The sequence below is a fragment of the Electrona antarctica genome, assembly GCF_951216825.1.
Source record: "Electrona antarctica genome assembly, chromosome: 8".
In the NCBI taxonomy this organism is placed as follows: domain Eukaryota; kingdom Metazoa; phylum Chordata; class Actinopteri; order Myctophiformes; family Myctophidae; genus Electrona; species Electrona antarctica.
Genome location: NC_136789.1, coordinates 16,145,176 through 16,165,580, shown reverse-complemented (window position 1 = coordinate 16,165,580; position 20,405 = coordinate 16,145,176). Strand labels below are relative to the sequence as shown.

The 20,405-nt window shown below is 42.0% G+C and overlaps 2 protein-coding genes across 4 annotated transcripts in view; one reads left to right on the top strand and one right to left on the bottom strand.

Annotated features, from left to right (window-relative positions):
- Nucleotides 1-20,405, top strand: part of LOC306927516 (ryanodine receptor 1-like) — a 128,094-nt gene that overhangs the window by 22,198 nt on the left and 85,491 nt on the right. For all 3 annotated transcript variants that reach the window (XM_079507277.1, XM_079507276.1, XM_079507275.1), the window contains exons 18-30: nucleotides 109-242; nucleotides 2,745-2,986; nucleotides 3,476-3,668; nucleotides 4,023-4,239; nucleotides 4,833-4,937; nucleotides 5,323-5,426; nucleotides 5,701-5,784; nucleotides 9,713-9,872; nucleotides 10,647-10,794; nucleotides 16,951-17,156; nucleotides 17,858-18,032; nucleotides 18,501-18,709; nucleotides 19,935-20,293. In XM_079507277.1, the coding sequence (XP_079363403.1) occupies nucleotides 109-242; nucleotides 2,745-2,986; nucleotides 3,476-3,668; nucleotides 4,023-4,239; nucleotides 4,833-4,937; nucleotides 5,323-5,426; nucleotides 5,701-5,784; nucleotides 9,713-9,872; nucleotides 10,647-10,794; nucleotides 16,951-17,156; nucleotides 17,858-18,032; nucleotides 18,501-18,709; nucleotides 19,935-20,293 (2,336 nt within the window). The remainder of the gene's footprint in view (nucleotides 1-108; nucleotides 243-2,744; nucleotides 2,987-3,475; nucleotides 3,669-4,022; nucleotides 4,240-4,832; nucleotides 4,938-5,322; nucleotides 5,427-5,700; nucleotides 5,785-9,712; nucleotides 9,873-10,646; nucleotides 10,795-16,950; nucleotides 17,157-17,857; nucleotides 18,033-18,500; nucleotides 18,710-19,934; nucleotides 20,294-20,405) is intronic.
- LOC306927518 (otoraplin-like) lies at nucleotides 1,039-2,309 on the bottom strand. Its single transcript, XM_079507279.1, has 4 exons — nucleotides 2,131-2,309; nucleotides 1,800-1,939; nucleotides 1,498-1,608; nucleotides 1,039-1,367 (listed from the first exon to the last, which is right to left on the bottom strand). The coding sequence occupies exons 1-4, from the start codon at nucleotides 2,243-2,245 to the stop codon at nucleotides 1,344-1,346; spliced, it is 390 nt and encodes a 129-aa protein (XP_079363405.1). The 5' UTR covers nucleotides 2,246-2,309; the 3' UTR covers nucleotides 1,039-1,343.

Genomic DNA, 20,405 nt, shown 5'->3' with positions numbered 1-20,405 from the left:
ACCTATAATGACATGCCCAATTAACATATTGCCAGGTTCAAAGTGGTTAGATGTACAGCATGTGTGGCTTTTCTAAATATTGAACTTGTCTCTCTCTGTGCTGTGCAGGTGCTGGATGTGTTGTGCTCCCTCTGTGTGTGTAACGGAGTGGCCGTGCGATCCAATCAGAACCTCATCACAGAGAATCTGCTTCCGGGTCGAGACCTCCTGCTTCAAACCAACATCATCAATTATGTCACCAGGTACTGCGGGCAGTGCAGGTGTACTCAAGTACTTTTACTTTACTTGGGCACAGTATATCCTCTTTCAATACTTTCTACTTCACTCCACTCCACTCCATACTGTATCCAATTCAAATATTGTTCAGTCAGGACAACTCATGAATGGAAGGAATATATATATTTATTGAATATAAAATGAGCAATATATATTATGGTTTGGCGATGAATTTGATCTGCTTTTTAGGTACTCAGATCAAGCGCATCCGAATCCCCCGTACCTAAACAGCAGATCCAAAACGACAGGTAGTAGCTGGGAGGGTGAGCAGCAAAAGTTGAATGCAGACAGCAGCGCAGCAGTATCAGTGTGCAGCAGCAAGCAAGCAGGTTGAGCAGTGCAAACTTCCAGTTTAAATAGCCGGTATGAAGATGGAGGTCTGACTTAAGGGCAGTCCCCCAAGCTCAACAACGTGTCGCAATGCGACATACATCTGCAATATTTTGTATTTTCCTCATGTTACATTTTTACAGTCAGAGTACAGGGTATTTTGATATTGTGGTGGTGCTACTTTTACATTTACCTACTTAAACTACCTGGAAGAGTACCTCTTCCACCACTGACTTCAGCTGGAAACAGGATCGTTCACAGAAGAGTGAAGCTACTTGGCAAAATAAGTCAACACGAACATTCCAGTCCTGTGGAATGTGGTGCAGTTGGGCGAGCGCACCGCGGGGAGTGTGTGTGCATGACCCCAGGACACACACGACACGACAGCAGGTGCTTGAGCAGGTCAAAAAGGATTTCGGAAGTGGTGTTACATTTAAAGTCATGTCATAATTGTCATTCATGTTAAGTTTTCTGGTGGATGTGCAAGGCAAATTTTGAGAATGTTCCAACTTCTTCTGTTCTGTCAAACAGTGATTATCATTTTTGGTGAGATGAAAAGGGCTTTATTGAGAAAGGGGTCTAATAAACTAAAAATTACTACTTTAATATGCAAATACAAAACAGATGTGAATATAAGAAATATGACACCCAATTCTGACAGTACTGTAACATAATCATCAAATATCTGTGATACGTTTGAGAGAAGTGAAGAAGTAAGCATTCAGTCTTCCTTAAATTCAGTCACAGTAGAAGTCCATTTTCTGCAAGAAAGGCAATACAAACAGTAAAACAACAACATATGATATAAAAATCTGAAATGACTGCCTACACATATGATATAAAAACAAACATTGACAGTCTGTAATAGAGACAAACTTGTACTCTACTCACGGTGGTGGGGACTGCAACTGTGTCCTTGGTGAATGTTTGTGTCTCATTCATCACTGTGGAAGGGAAGTACCCAACGATGCCCATCTGGTCCACATAACGCTCACTGTATACCTGCCAGTGAAAATAAGTTTACAATGTGTTGCACTGTGAGGCGTTGTGAGCTAGCTTGTAGATTGGCTATCTTTGTTGCACAACACCGGGACCGGTGTGCAACTAAGTGTATATCCAGCCTTGTATACTGGAAGAAAATATCTTTATCTTTATGGCTGGGTACATTGTTAAATAAATAAATTGGCACCTACACTTCCAGACCAAAAGACTCCAGCACCATCCTCTGGTGTTAGTTTAGAATACACATACACCATTTGTCCCCTCTTGATGTTTATAAATCTGCAGTCAGGAGCCGTGAAGTCATCTAAAGCCGTGGCGATGGAGATGACATCTGAGAAAGCACACAAAACATTAAAGCCAAGGGCAATTTAGATGTACCAGTACACTCTGACAACACCATAATAATATACATCAGAGGTGAATAACACCTCTTAATTTGATCCTCATTCACAATAGTTCTCAGGACTATGTAAATTGCACATACCCCCCCTGCCCCTACATCTTCATCATCTTTTGACTTACATGAACACTCTGCATCTCCACAAAGTTTGCTGTCTGCCAGTTTATCCATGAGGACAGCACTCGAGATCTGGTACATTAGTCCCACATACAGCAGAATAATCACTGGACACTTCATTTTGAGCAGAAAGAAAAAGAGACACGGATATTTCAGTGTGTTTTTCTAAGCGTGGATGTTTTAGTGTGTGTGTTATGTGAGCTGGTGACTCCAGGCTGTAAAATTCCCAACATTTCTCTCAGCCAGGACCGGATGGGCAGAGCCCCTACATCACAGGCACTCTGTCCAATCAGATTTAAGCTGTACTAAAGCCATGTTCTTCTGAAACTATTCCTTGTCCACAGGGGAGTGGTCTGGAACTGGTACAGGTCTCCTTCACTGACATATAGTTTTGTTTTTATCCCCAGTTTTGATTTTAATGGCCAAAACAGCCAAAGGTTTTCTCAATGGAAGAGCAGGGGGACTAAATACAATAATTGTGTTATGCATTTTGTATTAACATGCTCTACTGCACGAGTTGGTCAAAATAACATATTCTATTAAAAATAAATGTAATAACCAAAATAAAAACAAAAACAAATGTAGCCTACTATCAAAATACTATTGATTTTCCCTTCAGCATGAGGCCCAACATCTTCCTTGGAACATGCGAAGGCTCCACCCAATATAAGAAGTGGTATTTTGAGGTGATGGTGGACCATGTGGAGCCCTTCCTGACTGCTCAGCCCTTCCACCTGCGCGTGGGCTGGGCTCTGACCGAGGGCTACAGCCCCTACCCTGGAGGTGGGGAAGGCTGGGGATGCAACGGGGTCGGTGACGACCTCTACTCCTACGGCTTTGATGGTCTCCACCTGTGGACAGGTGAAGCACTGGTTCATCAACCGTTTTTGTTTTTGTTTTTGTTTGAACGATTATTGATGATTATTCATGATTGTTGGTTTATTTAATTTTCTTATAATCGATTCAATTGTTTGGTTCAATTTAGGGATGAGGCGATAATCGGTATTATCGTGATTGAAAAAACGTTCACAATAATCGTAATGCAGAGATTTCAATTTATCGTGCAATTGTCCTCCGTCACTATAGGACACATATTCGGTACCACTTAAACCCTCTATAGTCTACTTAATTAATTGGACCTGCAAAGAGTATGCTCTTATTTCACTCTACACAATTCAATTTGCCAAAAATAGCACATCTACAAGCTCAAAACACGTTACAAAGCAACGCGTTGTAAGCATGTAGCTCGGCTATTTTTGGCAAACGTTCCCTCCCAGAATAGGGATTGCGATAATATTGTTCAGGGAACTGTTGCGCCCTTACTTTGTAACACACTTGTGTCCTCCGCAGGGCGCGTTCCACGCCACGTCTCCACGCCGAACCAGCACATCCTGGCTGCAGAGGATGTGGTAAGCTGCTGCCTGGACCTGAGTGTTCCCAGCATCTCCTTCCGCATCAATGGACACCCCGTGCAGGGCATGTTCGAGAACTTCAACCTGGACAGCCTCTTCTTCCCCGTGGTCAGCTTCTCCGCAGGCGTGAGGTACGACCTAATGAATGAGAAATATTTTTTGAGCTGATCTCATCGCTGTCGGGCAGAAACCTTATATCGCCATGTTTCATTTATTCATGTTTTGTAATAAATCAGTGCCCTACTTCATTGTATGACAGTGTCACGCAAAAATAGCGAAAATAGCCAAACTAAAAGCTCACGGCGCGTAGCGAGCTATAGTGTTGTTACATTCACCCTTCATACTGCAGACAAATATGTCTTAAATAAATTGCGGTGGTTTTCAGACAGCTAGCAATCTGGACATTCCTTGTGACCTCCATTGACAATGTAAAAGTGTATCTTGTACTGTCTGTAGTTCCACATGTCTCCTCTCTGATCCCTCAGGCTCCGCTTTCTCCTCGGAGGTCGACACGGAGATTTTAAGTTCCTCCCGCCACCAGGTTACGCGCCGGCTTTTGAAGCGGTGCTGCCCAGGGATCGCTTGCGGATCGAGCCCATCAAGGAATACAAGCACGACTCTGAGGGCGTGCGGAACCTTTTAGGACCCACTCAGTCCCTGTCACATACTGCCTTCACTCCATGCCCCGTGGACACAGTGCAGGTAAAACTAGACCTTCACTCCATGCCCCGTGGACACAGTGCAGGTAAAACTAGACCTTCACTCCATGCCCTGTGGACACAGTGCAGGTAAAACTAGACCTTCACTCCATGCCCTGTGGACACAGTGCAGGTAAAACTAAACCTTCACTCCATGCCCCGTGGACACAGTGCAGGTAAAACTAAACCTTCACTCCATGCCCCGTGGACACAGTGCAGGTAAAACTAAACCTTTAATCCATGCCCTGTGGACACAGTGCAGGTAAAACTATACCTTCACTCCATGCCCTGTGGACACAGTGCAGGTAAAACTAAACCTTCACTCCATGCCCCGTGGACACAGTGCAGGTAAAACTAAACCTTCACTCCATGCCCCGTGGACACAGTGCAGGTAAAACTAAACCTTCACTCCATGCCCCGTGGACACAGTGCAGGTAAAACTAAACCTTCACTCCATGCTCCGTGGACACAGTGCAGGTACAACTAAAACCAGGACAAAGTATTGCATTGTGGCTGACATGCCCTTTTTGATGTCAATCAATCAAGTCACCTCAAGTGGCAGATGCCAAAAAGAGCTTTAACGATTTGTACTTCCAGATTGTCCTTCCTCCCCATCTGGAACGCATTCGAGAGAAGCTGGCAGAAAATAGCCACGAGCTATGGGCTGTGACTCGTATTGAACAAGGATGGACGTACGGAGCGGTGAGTGTTTTCAACATTGTTCATCTCACGCCAGATCAGTAAACAGAAAATAAATGTTCAGGTCGGGATACCAATTTTATCCAATCAGAAGAGAGAACCTATAGTCTACACATACAGGATACAGGATAAACAAGTTAAATTGGAAGTGATGAAACAAAAACTATTTCAAACAAAATTGGAATTGCAACACTATACAATGGAAGCTAATTAAATGGGTTATCTTGTGTGTGTATTAAAGTGTCGGAGAGACAGGAGACAGAGGTATAGTTTCATACAAAATAATCCTAAAAGGATAACCCAAGAAAGCCTGAAGATTGCCTATTTTCGGCGCACATTGCAGTATATAAATCAGATTTGAATCTAATCTTGTCATTTTCATATCAAGTTCCGTGATGACAACAAGAAGCTGCACCCGTGCCTGGTGGACTTTCAGAGTCTGCCTGACCCTGAGAAGAATTATAACTTAGCAATGTCAGGAGAGACACTCAAGTAAGCCAAAGCCTTCATTTCCACGTGAACGTGTTTCTTTTTGCATTTCTTTTTCTGTCTTCAACATTTTGTTGCAGCTAACTATAAATCATAATCATAATCCTCAATGAACATCCGAAAAAAGATTATTCTTTTATGATCAAAAATGTTACTATAAATGCTGGAATTTATTGGTAACATTTTGTTTCTCTAAATATTATTATTATTCCAATTAGTTAATTAATTTGACCCTAAACTCTAGAATATCTATTTCCTCTTGTGTATGTATGTGAAGGACCCTTCTGGCACTGGGCTGTCATGTAGGAATGGGAGACGAGAAAGCGGAAGAGAATCTGAAAAGGATCAAACTCCCCAAAACGTGAGTCCCTGAACACATGTATACAACAGACAGACACGAATTGGATGTCTGTTTATCCTCAGTTACATGTAGAGCAGTGGGTATGAGAATTGTTTTATTTAGACCCTCCCGAAAAATGCGATTATGCGATCGCATCATTTACCGCATAATCAGCCAAATGAAGCAGATTATGCAGGAGTCAATTATTTTCAAAAAGGGCGCATAATCGCACAAACTTCTCGCATATTTTGCAAATTCCTGCATTTTTCAAGACATAAAATCACATAAAACTTCGCATATTTTGCACATTTTCTCATATTTCGCATTTCAAAACCTTCCAAATATTATGCAACTTTCCGCATATTTTTGACCCCTCTATCACACGAAACTATGTTTTGTGTCCATATCCCTTTGCCCAAAAAATAGTTCCATGTGATAGAGGTGTCAAAGTTGAACGAAAGTTGCGCTAATATTTTAGAATTAGGTCAACAATACAAATTAGTTAGTTTTGTGAATTAATTTAATTTTACTGCGTGGCCCCAGTGCCCCCCACAAAATGACCGGAACTACTTAATATTGACCAAAACCAGAGCAGAACTCCCACCACGGGACTCAGGCAATCAATTAATACAGTTGCAACCACTTAATGGCAAGTATTTCATACAGCTTAAAAAAATCTGAACTATCCCTTTAAGAGCAGGGAGATAGATATACAATAACAACCCCCCATGGGGAACAGAAATATCAGAGCCCACCGGTGGTGCTGGGAGAAAACATTGCATACCAACCACCACAAAACATATGCAGAAGGAATGCAGGAAGAATGCATGCAGTCTAGGTGAGCTTAAATACCCCGCCCAATTGGTCAGTTAACAGCAGAGCAGCGGGTATAAGAATTGTTTTATCCTCATAGTTACATGCAGAGCAGTGGCTATAAGAATTGTTTTATCCTCATAGTTACATGCAGAGCAGCGGGTATAAGAATTGTTTTATCATCATAGTTACATGCAGAGCAGCGGGTATAAGAATTGTTTTATCCTCATAGTTACATGCAGAGCAGTGGCTATAAGAATTGTTTTATCCTCATAGTTACATGCAGAGCAGTGGCTATAAGAATTGTTTTATCCTCATAGTTACATGCAGAGCAGCGGCTATAAGAATTGTTTTATCACCATAGTTACATGCAGAGCAGCGGGTATAAGAATTGTTTTATCATCATAGTTACATGCAGAGCAGCGGGTATAAGAATTGTTTTATCATCATAGTTACATGCAGAGCAGTGGCTATAAGAATTGTTTTATCATCATAGTTACATGCAGAGCAGCGGCTATAAGAATTGTTTTATCATCATAGTTACATGCAGAGCAGCGGGTATAAGAATTGTTTTATCATCATAGTTACATGCAGAGCAGTGGCTATAAGAATTGTTTTATCATCATAGTTACATGCAGAGCAGCGGGTATAAGAATTGTTTTATCATCATAGTTACATGCAGAGCAGCGGGTATAAGAATTGTTTTATCATCATAGTTACATGCAGAGCAGCGGGTATAAGAATTGTTTTATCATCATAGTTACATGCAGAGCAGCGGGTATAAGAATTGTTTTATCCTCATAGTTACATGCAGAGCAGCGGCTATAAGAATTGTTTTATCATCATAGTTACATGCAGAGCAGCGGCTATAAGAATTGTTTTATCCTCATAGTTACATGCAGAGCAGCGGCTATAAGAATTGTTTTATCACCATAGTTACATGCAGAGCAGCGGGTATAAGAATTGTTTTATCATCATAGTTACATGCAGAGCAGCGGGTATAAGAATTGTTTTATCATCATAGTTACATGCAGAGCAGTGGCTATAAGAATTGTTTTATCATCATAGTTACATGCAGAGCAGCGGATATAAGAATTGTTTTATCATCATAGTTACATGCAGAGCAGCGGGTATAAGAATTGTTTTATCATCATAGTTACATGCAGAGCAGCGGGTATAAGAATTGTTTTATCATCATAGTTACATGCAGAGCAGCGGGTATAAGAATTGTTTTATCATCATAGTTACATGCAGAGCAGCGGGTATAAGAATTGTTTTATCATCATAGTTACATGCAGAGCAGCGGGTATAAGAATTGTTTTATCCTCATAGTTACATGCAGAGCAGCGGCTATAAGAATTGTTTTATCATCATAGTTACATGCAGAGCAGCGGCTATAAGAATTGTTTTATCATCATAGTTACATGCAGAGCAGCGGGTATAAGAATTGTTTTATCCTCATAGTTACATGCAGAGCAGCGGCTATAAGAATTGTTTTATCCTTATAGTTACATGCAGAGCAGCGGGTATAAGAATTGTTTTATCCTCATAGTTACATGCAGAGCAGCGGCTATAAGAATTGTTTTATCATCATAGTTACATGCAGAGCAGCGGGTATAATAATTGTTTTATCACCATAGTTACATGCAGAGCAGCGGGTATAAGAATTGTTTTATCCTCATAGTTACATGCAGAGCAGCGGGTATAAGAATTGTTTTATCCTCATAGTTACATGCAGAGCAGCGGCTATAAGAATTGTTTTATCCTTATAGTTACATGCAGAGCAGCGGGTATAAGAATTGTTTTATCCTCATAGTTACATGCAGAGCAGCGGCTATAAGAATTGTTTTATCATCATAGTTACATGCAGAGCAGCGGCTATAAGAATTGTTTTATCACCATAGTTACATGCAGAGCAGCGGGTATAAGAATTGTTTTATCCTCATAGTTACATGCAGAGCAGTGGCTATAAGAATTGTTTTATCCTCATAGTTACATGCAGAGCAGCGGCTATAAGAATTGTTTTATCACCATAGTTACATGCAGAGCAGCGGGTATAAGAATTGTTTTATCCTCATAGTTACATGCAGAGCAGCGGCTATAAGAATTGTTTTATCACCATAGTTACATGCAGAGCAGCGGCTATAAGAATTGTTTTATCACCATAGTTACATGCAGAGCAGCGGGTATAAGAATTGTTTTATCCTCATAGTTACATGCAGAGCAGCGGGTATAAGAATTGTTTTATCCTTATAGTTACATGCAGAGCAGTGGCTATAAGAATTGTTTTATCCTCATAGTTACATGCAGAGCAGCGGGTATAAGAATTGTTTTATCATCATAGTTACATGCAGAGCAGCGGCTATAAGAATTGTTTTATCATCATAGTTACATGCAGAGCAGCGGCTATAAGAATTGTTTTATCATCATAGTTACATGCAGAGCAGCGGGTATAAGAATTGTTTTATCCTCATAGTTACATGCAGAGCAGCGGCTATAAGAATTGTTTTATCCTTATAGTTACATGCAGAGCAGCGGGTATAAGAATTGTTTTATCCTCATAGTTACATGCAGAGCAGCGGCTATAAGAATTGTTTTATCATCATAGTTACATGCAGAGCAGCGGGTATAATAATTGTTTTATCACCATAGTTACATGCAGAGCAGCGGGTATAAGAATTGTTTTATCCTCATAGTTACATGCAGAGCAGCGGGTATAAGAATTGTTTTATCCTTATAGTTACATGCAGAGCAGCGGGTATAAGAATTGTTTTATCCTTATAGTTACATGCAGAGCAGCGGGTATAAGAATTGTTTTATCATCATAGTTACATGCAGAGCAGTGGCTATAAGAATTGTTTTATCCTTATAGTTACATGCAGAGCAGCGGGTATAAGAATTGTTTTATCCTCATAGTTACATGCAGAGCAGCGGCTATAAGAATTGTTTTATCATCATAGTTACATGCAGAGCAGCGGCTATAAGAATTGTTTTATCACCATAGTTACATGCAGAGCAGCGGGTATAAGAATTGTTTTATCCTCATAGTTACATGCAGAGCAGTGGCTATAAGAATTGTTTTATCCTCATAGTTACATGCAGAGCAGCGGGTATAAGAATTGTTTTATCCTCATAGTTACATGCAGAGCAGCGGGTATAAGCCGGCCCCTCTGGATCTCAACCACGTCAAGCTGACCCCTAATCAGAACACTCTGGTGGAGAGACTGGCAGAAAATGGGCACAACGTCTGGGCAAGGGACCGGGTTCGACAGGGCTGGACCTACAGTATTGTGCAGGTAACTCCTGGTTACACTTTCTGGTTCTAGAATATTTATTAAAAAAAAACATTTTATCTAATGATATAGTCAGTGCATCAAACAGTTTCCCAAACAGTGGGTCGGGACCCAATTGTGGGTCGCATACCGATTTTAGAGTGAATAGGTCCCTCCTTTTCCAAACATTAAAAATAAATCCAAACCATTGGTCCAAAGAATTTAATGAATCAAATTAAATCAATCAAAAGAAATTCCACAAGTGTAACTTTTAAGTGGAAGTGAAAATAGCAGATCTACTAGCTCACTATGCGGCGTGAAGCGACGCGTTGTGAGCTTGTAAATCTGCTATTTTCACTAGTAGGCTAGTTTGGGTCCCCACATCAAATTTCTATTTTGGTTCATCATGGGCTCGTGTTAGGCAGTGGTTCCCAAACAGTGTGACGACTCAGAGTACCTGCTATGCTGTGGGATGAGTAATAATGTATGTCTTTGGGTTAGTGCAATATACTGTATAGTGTATACAACAAAATTATATAAAAACGTATGCATTTTCTTTTTCACTTGTAAAATGAACACTGTTTTGTATTCATCCTTAGGACCCCAAATCACACCTTGGAAAGCATGAGTGTCTATTTCAAACAAAGTGTTTTTTGACTGGGGGGTCATATTTTGACAGCAGGTATTGCCTGTCATAATTTGACCCCCCAGTATTAGGATGTATTAGGATGTTGATATTCATTCATCAGCCAACACTCCCCACTGACAGGTAGTATCATGTTTTTTCTTCTCATACAGGACATATTTAACAAGCGCAATCCACGTCTGGTCCCGTACAACCTGCTGGATGAGAAGACGAAAAAGACCAACAGAGAGACCGTGTGTGCTGCCGTCCGCACACTCCTCGGCTACGGCTACAACATAGAACCACCCGACCAAGAGAGCAGTACGTTTGTCTCACTTCCGCCAAGTTTAATAATAATAATAACTAGAAAAGTCGCAATTTTGAAAAGATTTCTATAACGCTTGAATAGTTTGGTCTTGGTCTTCTGCCCCTGCAAGGGAATTTATGTCTTTATAAACAATTGTAAAACATAGATTGATTACGTAACCAACAACAGCCAATTAGCTACTGCAAACGTTATGCAAAGCTCGGCCAATCACAGCGGAAGTTAGGTAGGTTACTCCAGAAAAATAATAATAAAGTGTGATCTGTCTATCTATCTATCTATCTATCTATCTATCTATCTATCTATAAATGCACCTCTGTCTCTGTACGTCTGTCTGTACGACATGTCTGTCTGTCTGTCTGTCTGTCTGTCTGTCTGTCTGTCTGTCTGTCTGTCTGTCTGTCTGTCTGTCTGTCTGTCTGTCTGTCTGTCTGTCTGTCTGTCTGTCTGTCTGTCTGTAATCCACGTAACTCGAGAACCATTCGCATTCAAATTCGACACACACATTCCACACCCCCACAGGGAGTGCAGTGGCCGGTGTTGAGTCGGTTGGACCCACGGTTGTCCAGAACCGCCACAAAAAGGCCTCTGCCCGGGTCTGGACAGGCCCCAGCCCAGGGTCCATATATGGAGCTGGCCTATGTATCTTTTAACCATGATACAATGAATTTTAAACTGAATTTATGTGATATCTTAGCCGATTTCTGATTTAAAAATCGGCTAAGATGTGTGAAGTGAGGGGCGCTCTTATCATCGTACATCATCATGAATCATCTCATACTGGCCAATCAGAATGCCTCTTGCCTGTTATAATATAATATAAATATGAGACGTGTGGGGACAAGATGACGTAAACCTTCCCTTTTGTGGGGACAAAAGCTGTATAGGAGGGGCTAGCACCCCTAAAAAATAAACTAAAAGCAAGAGTGAAGAAATAGGTCTTGAGTTGTGCTTTAAAGCTGTTTACAGTGGCTGCCTGTCTTATAGGTGAAATGACAAATACTGTTCTGTTTACTGGTACCTAGTGCAGTACACGTTGTCAAGCGGGTACTACAATATGTACTATGATGACAACCTCAGGTCTGGGGGACCACTCGGGTAGCCTGTGGCATTAGCTTGATTGATAACGTGGATTCGTGGATTCATGGATTAGTGGCAGCGGTGGCCGAACGGATTGCGGAGCGGTCTTGATACCGGAAGGTCGCCAGTTCGAATCAGCGGTCCGACACGTTAAAATTACCACCGCTGAAGTGCCCTTGAACAAGGCATTGAACCACTACGATGAAATGTTCTATGAGCAGGGCCTGGCTGGAAACAAGTTCTTGAGCTTAGCCCAGATACCCTGGGTAAATATAGTAATCATTTCATTTCATTTCATTCAAGTGAATCAGTCTGGTAGTCTCGCAAAGCCAGACAGCTATTCCACAATCTCCGAGTGTATGATAGAAGTATTTGGAAATTGTGAGAGGCAACAGTCCTGGCAACGAGAGACAGATCAGTTTAGCTAATGGCAGGTTACCACGATGGGTCCAAATGAAACCCTTATGGGTGTGTACAAATGTAACCAATTTTACATTCTTACCAATCCATTTTTACTCTGTCAGAGTTAAATAAACACAGAGGATGGGGTCCCAGAGGGACAAAAATGTATGCCTGATGACATGCAATATTATGCCCATATACTGGGTATGTTGGTCATATGGATGGGGGTTCAGGCCAATTGGATTGTCATTGTTGGATAGAAACCTTGGATCTAAATTGTTTCTTAAATAGCTCACAATGTGTTCCATCACAACGTATTATCTTGTAGAGCGATAGGCAAGTTTAGTCATTTCAAACAAGATTTAACATTTTTAATTTATATTTTTATTTTATTAATGCGAGAACAATGACTTTTAAATAGCACGCTAACTTTCCAGGAGGAGAACGCCTGAAAGCCCGGGACCTGAAAGCTTGGAATCCAAAATCAATGATATCACTGTTAGGTGGGTTTCGGAAATGTCCAGAGCCCTCCTTTGAGACACAGATTGAGTAGAAACACCACCATATTATAATGGGCATTAGTGAGGAACAATTGTACGAAGATAGGTTGAAAAAGTATTTTTATAAATATTGAACCAATGAAAAGTATTAACAAGGGCTTGTGACTCAATAATAACTGCATTGGCACACGGGTTATTTTTTCCATTTCCTGAAAAGTACAAGGTTTCCACTCGACAGCCAATATGTATGCCTACATACAAGATGTATGGGCATAAGTGTCGGACACAGCGATACACGCACTGTGTTTGAAGTCGATCGGACAGATACACACCCAAATGTACATGCACAGTCGCACACACAAGCAAGCAGAGATTTGCGTAACTTATAGGATAATGACAAGCAGAAAACTATCAGGGTGTAAATCTCGCGCCAGGCCGTACCCATATCCGCAGCAGGTCTCCAAGGTCATCAAGCCGGAAGCCTCAACCCAGAACTTTCCCTCAATCCGGAAGAATAATACCTTCCCAATAAAAGCCTTGATGCGGCATAGTTTCGCTGATTTCTAAAATATGAATGCGAGTGTACATTCCAGACTATTTAGCATATATGTATACCTTTGTTATCCCACTGGGAAGGTATTATTCTTCCGGTTTGAGGGTTCCGGCCTGATGACTACAAAACAATGACTACAACATGATGTAACGATATCATCCACTCCCGACCCGATCATAAACCCGAAAAGGAATGCTGCCCTGGCTACTTCGTTGTCATTGGGATGTGAGCAGGCACTGGTAGGGATGCGTGGGAAATCTGACATACGGACAAGCAGGAGCAGTCCCGCAAAGCTGTTTCACGCACACAACCCGCCCACAACAGGAATTGAAATATGTTGAGCTTTTTTTCCCATCCAAGCAAGAATGCAGGCGTTGTCATTCCCCCTATCAAAAGACATATAGCCTACAGGTATACTCTCTCTCCCTCCCTCTCTCCCTTCCTGTTTTAGCAGTTCCTTCCCTCGAAAGACAGGTTCGATCGACCGGCGTTCTTTTCTCCACGTTTTATGTTTTGGTATGGGGCTTAAACCCCTGCCCTTTTTCAATTATTATTCATTCATTAATTCATTTATTCATTCATTCATTTATTCATTCATTCATTCCTTTATTTATTCGCGAAAGACATTGAGGTTGCCCTCATTTGCAATGTCGTCGAGATACATCACAGTACAATTTCATTTTCACATCAATATTCACAGTGATAAAACACTACAAAACAAAACAGATAGTTTCCCTATCGTGTGATACACACAAGTTTAAAATCAGTTGCAGACACTTGTGGGTAGGTCTGCAGACTCTGCAATCAAAGTTATGGTGGAACATATAAGTTGTAGGTCATTCCAAGTGTTTGGGGCATTCAAACAAAAGGCTGTTTTCCCCAGTTTGGTGTTTACTTTGGGGACCTTTAGTGTGAGCCAGTCATACTTCTTTGAAGTATTTTACTTACATTTGTATTAGAATAATAGTTGTGCAATTTCAGTGGGAGTTGCCAAAATTAGGTCCAAAATCCACAAAAACCATGCCGTTATAATATCTGTCCTATATTGCCTGCTTACATTTGCTTTATTCTAAATAATGTTTGAAAGCGCAACTTTGGTTGCTTATTTGTCCCCTTCAATAATACCAATTGGTATTATATTTTTATATATCGTTGTTATTGTTAATAATTAGTCACCTTTACAACGAGGTATAACTTGTAAGGATTGTGGAATGAGCCATACTGCTAAACGTGTGGGTAGCTAGTCCAAGCCATGGAACATGCATGTAGTGGGTATGGAGGAATCCAAGCGGAAAGCAGGTAGGAAAGGCTGACAAATGTAGCCGAATAAGCATGCCTCATATTGGCTATACAGGTGGCGGGCTAGTGTAGATGACTTTGCAAGATGGTATCAGAGAGTGGACTGGGGTCCAGACTGTGTTAGAGTTATGACAGTAGCTCGTAGAAGAAATGCAGAACACGGCGAATACAAAAGACATGGCAACCAGAAATCCAATGATACCCAGGATGAAGATTCCAGTGATAAGGGTCCAAATCACCCTGCGCCACGTGCTATTGTTATGCGACCTTTTGACCTCAGCCTGAAGTGATCTACTCTGAACTGGACTCTCAAGTTTTGGCTCGTCTTGTTCCTCCTGGACCTTCGAGTTCTCTCTATTTGAAGGACAATCCACTTCCACTTTTGAAGAGGCCAGGAGTTCGACCTCATCTTTAAAGGACATGGGGGTTCGAGCTAATTCATCGTCTCCCGCTAAAAGGCTGCTAAATGTACCACATGCAGCCTCTTCCTCCTTGCTCTCCAATTGACTCTTAAGGTCCTGGATCTTCTCTCTGAGGACCACTATCATACTGGAAGACTCTGTTAACTCTATCAACTGCTTCACCTGCTCTTTTTGCATATAGATAATCTTATTCTTATCCGTCAGCTCAATCTGAGCCTCATCCACTTGGCACTGAAGGGTGTGTGGTTCAGCACTGGGGTTGCCGATATTAACTTCATTCTTGGCTATCTGAAGGCTTCTCAGTTTCTCTGCTGTCATCATTGTCTCCATCTGTTCTTTCAACATTTTCTGGTCATTCGTCAATTCGTCAATTCGTTTAATTAGCGTTTCTGTACTGCTTGTAATATCCAGGTGCTCGGTCGGAAGGTTGCTGGCCCTACAAAGCAGCTCCTCTTCAGCCGGAACGGCATCTCTGCTCGACTGCTCCAGACTTTTCACTTGGCGTGAGAGGGTTGAGTGCTCTGACTGCAGATGACTGACTTTATCATTAACATCATCACCTGTCGCTTCGATTAAGCTCGTCAGATGTTCAGTGTCTTTCATAAGTTTTCTTTGAGTGTGTTCAATCTCGGCTATTCTGTCATTTCTTAAATCCACATTATCATTAACATTATCACCTGTCACTTCGATTAAGCACTTCAGATGTTCATTGTCTTTCTTAAGTTTTCTTTGAGTGTGTTCAAGCTCAAATATTTTGTCATTTCTTAAACCCAACTCTTCTTTAAGCTCACTTTGAGTGTCTTCAAGTTTGGCCATTCTTTCACTTGTTTCTTCCATGTATGCATCTAACATATTCGTTAAAGAATTATACAGTTGATTTTTATGCCCGGCTCTTTCATTTCCTTCATCCATCTCCATCTCTTTGTTAAGCTCGCTTTGATTGTGTTCAGACCCAGCTATTCCATTTATTTTATGCATCTCTTCTTTGCTGTCGCATCGAGTGTGGTGAAGCTCGGCTATTCCTTCGTCCATGTCTGTAAACTCGTAACACTTACTAACTGAAGGATTCTGTGATCCTCTACTGCATACAGCCTTGTGCTCTCTCTCTTGTTGATCAAGTCCAGTCTGACATCACACACACAACAGAAACCATATATGGGCTGTCTCCTGTCCACCGATTAGTGCAGATATCAGGGATCTCCATATATGGGCATGTGAGTTCAGACACAACATAAACGGTTGCCTAGCAGCGCTGATTTGCATTGACGTGTCCATATTTAGGCATAATAATAATAACAAAAAAATAATGCTCCTGAAAAAACGGTGTGCGGGCTCGAGCAGCTCCCTGCTCAACATGACGTCACAGCCCCCCTCCCTCTGTCTTCCTATTGGTTGACCCAATTTACAATTTACAATCAATTTAGGTATTTAGCAGACGCTCTTAATCCAGAGCGACTTACATTAAGCAAGAACATAAAAAACCATGGGAATACATCACATATATAAAATGCATTTATCATTTGTAAACACAAACATTGAAGACAAAAGTGAGGACGCAAATTGTGATTAGCCGGAATGAGATGATATATGATGATATGAGCACACGGGTGTGATTGTTTTTTATCCTTCAACTTATTGTTTATGCCTCAAAATGACAGGTATACAGGTTTTGTAGCAATTTGCATCAATTGTAGAAATGTCAAATGTTCGAGCATGTTCTGTACTTGAAAATATTTTCCAAATATAACCCAAGGGGTTAACTGGGGACAGGGAGGAACTCCTTATATGGTCTATAGTAGGGAGGATTATCACAACAAAACAAAAAATAAGTGATATTTGAATTAAGTGAAATCACTGAATATACCTTTAATGCTCCCACTTGTGTGCAACCTGCAGGTGGCCACGGGCCAGGAAATGGCCGCGATGACAAGATCCGAGTGTTCCGGGCGGAGAAGTCTTACGCTGTGACCCAGGGGAAGTGGTACTTTGAGTTTGAGGCGGTGACAGTTGGGGAGATGAGAGTGGGCTGGGCCCGTCCCTCCGTCCGCGCCGACACTGAACTGGGCGCAGACGAGCTGGCCTATGTCTTCAACGGCTACAAGGTAGGAGGATTTATTTGACCACTTTGATTTGGCATCTCTATTTTGTCTTTGTTATTATCATCCATGCCATTATTATACTGTAGGTATAATAACACCATCAAACATTTTCACAAAATAAAATGGCTTTGGAAGTGCAGGAGTCCTCTTTTCTTTTCTTTTTTTCAACAATGTATTTATTTTCCTTTTTTACACACAAATGACAATACAAATATACAAAAAAAAACAACAATGAACATTACAAGACAATTACTGATATAAAGAAAGCAAAACAACAATAACCAAAAAACAAAACAAAACAAAAAAAACAACAACAGCACTACTCCTCTTCAGCTCCATCCATTAAATGTGACAAATTATTGTTCTTTATGTATCTTATAAAACGGCTCACCTCCTGAAACATTTCTTGTTTGTCCTTAAGAATGTATGCAATCTTTTCCAAAGGTAAACATAAAGACAATTCCCTGAACCACTGTGTAATACTTGGTTTGTCTGGCCTCTTCCAGGTCAATGCTATCACTCTCTTAGCTTGTAAAAGACATATATCTATAAACATTTGTTCATTACGCTTTATCTTGTGTCCCTCTGGATATAGACCGAGCAGGAAGAACTTTGATTCTGGTACAATATTTATTGACAAAATCTTCTGTATTTCCTGCCCGACCAGGAGTCCTCTTTTTGAGCTTTATTCACGTGTATTTTAGGCTCAGCGCTGGCATGTGGGCAACGAGTCGTTTGGTCGTCAGTGGCTGTCTGGGGACGTGGTTGGCTGCATGATCGACCTCACAGAGATGAACATCATGTTCACCCTCAACGGCGAGATGCTGATCAGTGACTCCGGCTCAGAGATGGCCTTTAAGGACATCGAGATAGGAGAGGGTGAGCGAGGACACCGTACTCTGCTATGTCATGATGATCTGTTCAGTAATATATATATCTGTCGGGCGGAAACATTGTCTCTCCAATACTGTTACTTAGTTTTGAACCCATTAAAACTAGGATAGCATATGTGTCATTTTAGATTTTTGCGTCCTCCATTTTTGAAAATTCTTGAAAGTGTGAGATTTAGAAGGCTTTTGTAGAATTGGTCCCAGGTCTTATTGGTTTAAGGACAGACTACACTTAAACAATTTAAAAACGAGTGACAATACTGTAGATTTACTTGTAGATCGACTATTTGTCACTTTCCAATGTACTAGAAAACACGCAACTAGCAAAAAGCAGGATACAGTATGAAACCTGCTACAACTCTACTAATTCATGGTTATAGTTCTAATTCCTGTAATGATGTCTTCAATGTGTGCGTGTGCGTATGTGCGTGCGTGCACGTGCTGTTGAATTCCCCAGGCTTCATTCCCGTGTGCAGTCTGGGTATGTCTCAGATTGGCAGAATCAACCTGGGCCAGAACGTCAGCAGCCTGCGTTACTTCACCATATGTGGCCTGCAGGAGGGATTCGAACCCTTCGCCATCAACATGAAGAGGGACATCACCATGTGGTTCAGCAAGAGCCTGCCCCAGTTCATCCCTGTGCCCGCAGACCATTCACACATCGAGGTACAGTTCATCCCTGTGCCCGCAGAGCATTCACACATCGAGGTACAGTTCATCCCTGTGCCCGCAGAGCATTCACACATCGAGGTACAGTTCATCCCTGTGCCCGGCGCAGACCATTCACACATCGAGGTACAGTTCATCCCTGTGCCCGCAGACCATTCACACATCGAGGTACAGTTCATCCCTGTGCCCGCAGACCATTCACACATCGAGGTACAGTTCATCCCTGTGCCCGGCGCAGACCATTCACACATCGAGGTACAATGTAATAGAGCATGCCCCAGTTCATCCCTGTGCCCGCAGACCATTCACACATCGAGGTACAGTTCATCCCTGTGCCCGGCGCAGACCATTCACACATCGAGGTACAGTTCATCCCTGTGCCCGCAGACCATTCACACATCGAGGTACAGTTCATCCCTGTGCCCGCAGACCATTCACACATCGAGGTACAGTTCATCCCTGTGCCCGCAGACCATTCACACATCGAGGTACAGTTCATCCCTGTGCCCGGCGCAGACCATTCACACATCGAGGTACAATGTAATAGAGCATGCCCCAGTTCATCCCTGTGCCCGCAGACCATTCACACATCGAGGTACAGTTCATCCCTGTGCCCGGCGCAGACCATTCACACATCGAGGTACAGTTCATCCCTGTGCCCGCAGACCATTCACACATCGAGGTACAGTTCATCCCTGTGCCCGCAGAGCATTCACACATCGAGGTACAGTTCATCCCTGTGCCCGCAGACCATTCACACATCGAGTTACAATGTAATGGAGTGAATGGTTTCATTCCACACCGACGCAAAAATATAATTCCTCCCCAGCTCAACTTTATTGTCACATCACGTTTTAATGATGTATAGTTTATCTGCATTGTAAATCACAGATGATTTTATCCTTACATTTTATCTTAATGATTAAAATCTTCAAAATGTTCTTTTGTTTTAAGTGTCAGCAATAATAGCAATGTTCTTTTGTTTTAATGTCAGCAATAATTTTGTAAGAACTGAATTGAACTGAATTTGTTCAAATTTAGTTTGAAATTAAATTCTGAGCTTGTAGACTGGCTATTTTCTCTGAATTCTCGCCCCAGAAAAGGGATACTAAGGTTCAATTGATTAACTGACAGCATTTTGTAGAACACTTCACCAGTCCAATACCGACACGTCGTTTTCCCCACCGATCCCACCGTTCCACGTTTCCTTTGTGTCCCCAAGGTGACTCGCATGGACGGCACGGTGGACAGCGCCCCCTGTCTGAAAGTGACCCACAAGACCTTTGGCTCTCAGAACGCCAACACGGACCTGCTGTTCCTCAGGCTCAGCATGCCCGTGGAGTTCCATGAAACCTTCAAGGTGACGGCGGGTGCCACCCCACTCACCCGCACCCTGACGGTCCCCGAGGACGAGGTGCTGGAGATGGACCCCAACTCGGACTTCGAGGTGCTCAAGTCGGCGGCCACTCGCAGGGAGCAGGAAGAAGACAAGAAGGAACCCTCCATGCCCAAGGAGGTTCAGGCGCTCAAAAACGGAGAGAACGAAAAGGACGCCTCGACGGAGAAGAGCAAGAAGAAAGGGTTCGTATGGATTTGTACATCAAGAATGGCAATGTCGGTTGGTTCAAATAAAGCTTTTGGAGCAGCACAGCCACACTAAGTGGGCCTTTAAGAATCTAGTTTTGACTGTTTT

Bases quoted from the DNA above. Each gene is read 5' to 3' on its own strand.
- LOC306927518 (XM_079507279.1), bottom strand. From the start codon at position 2,245: ATGAAGTGTCCAGTGATTATTCTGCTGTATGTGGGACTAATGTACCAG. The intron at 1,609-1,799 runs GTAGGTGCCAAT...TTTCACTGGCAG, and splicing joins GAGTCTTTTGGTCTGGAAGT to GTATACAGTGAGCGTTATGT. The intron at 1,368-1,497 runs GTGAGTAGAGTA...CCTTTCTTGCAG, and splicing joins CAGTTGCAGTCCCCACCACC to AAAATGGACTTCTACTGTGA.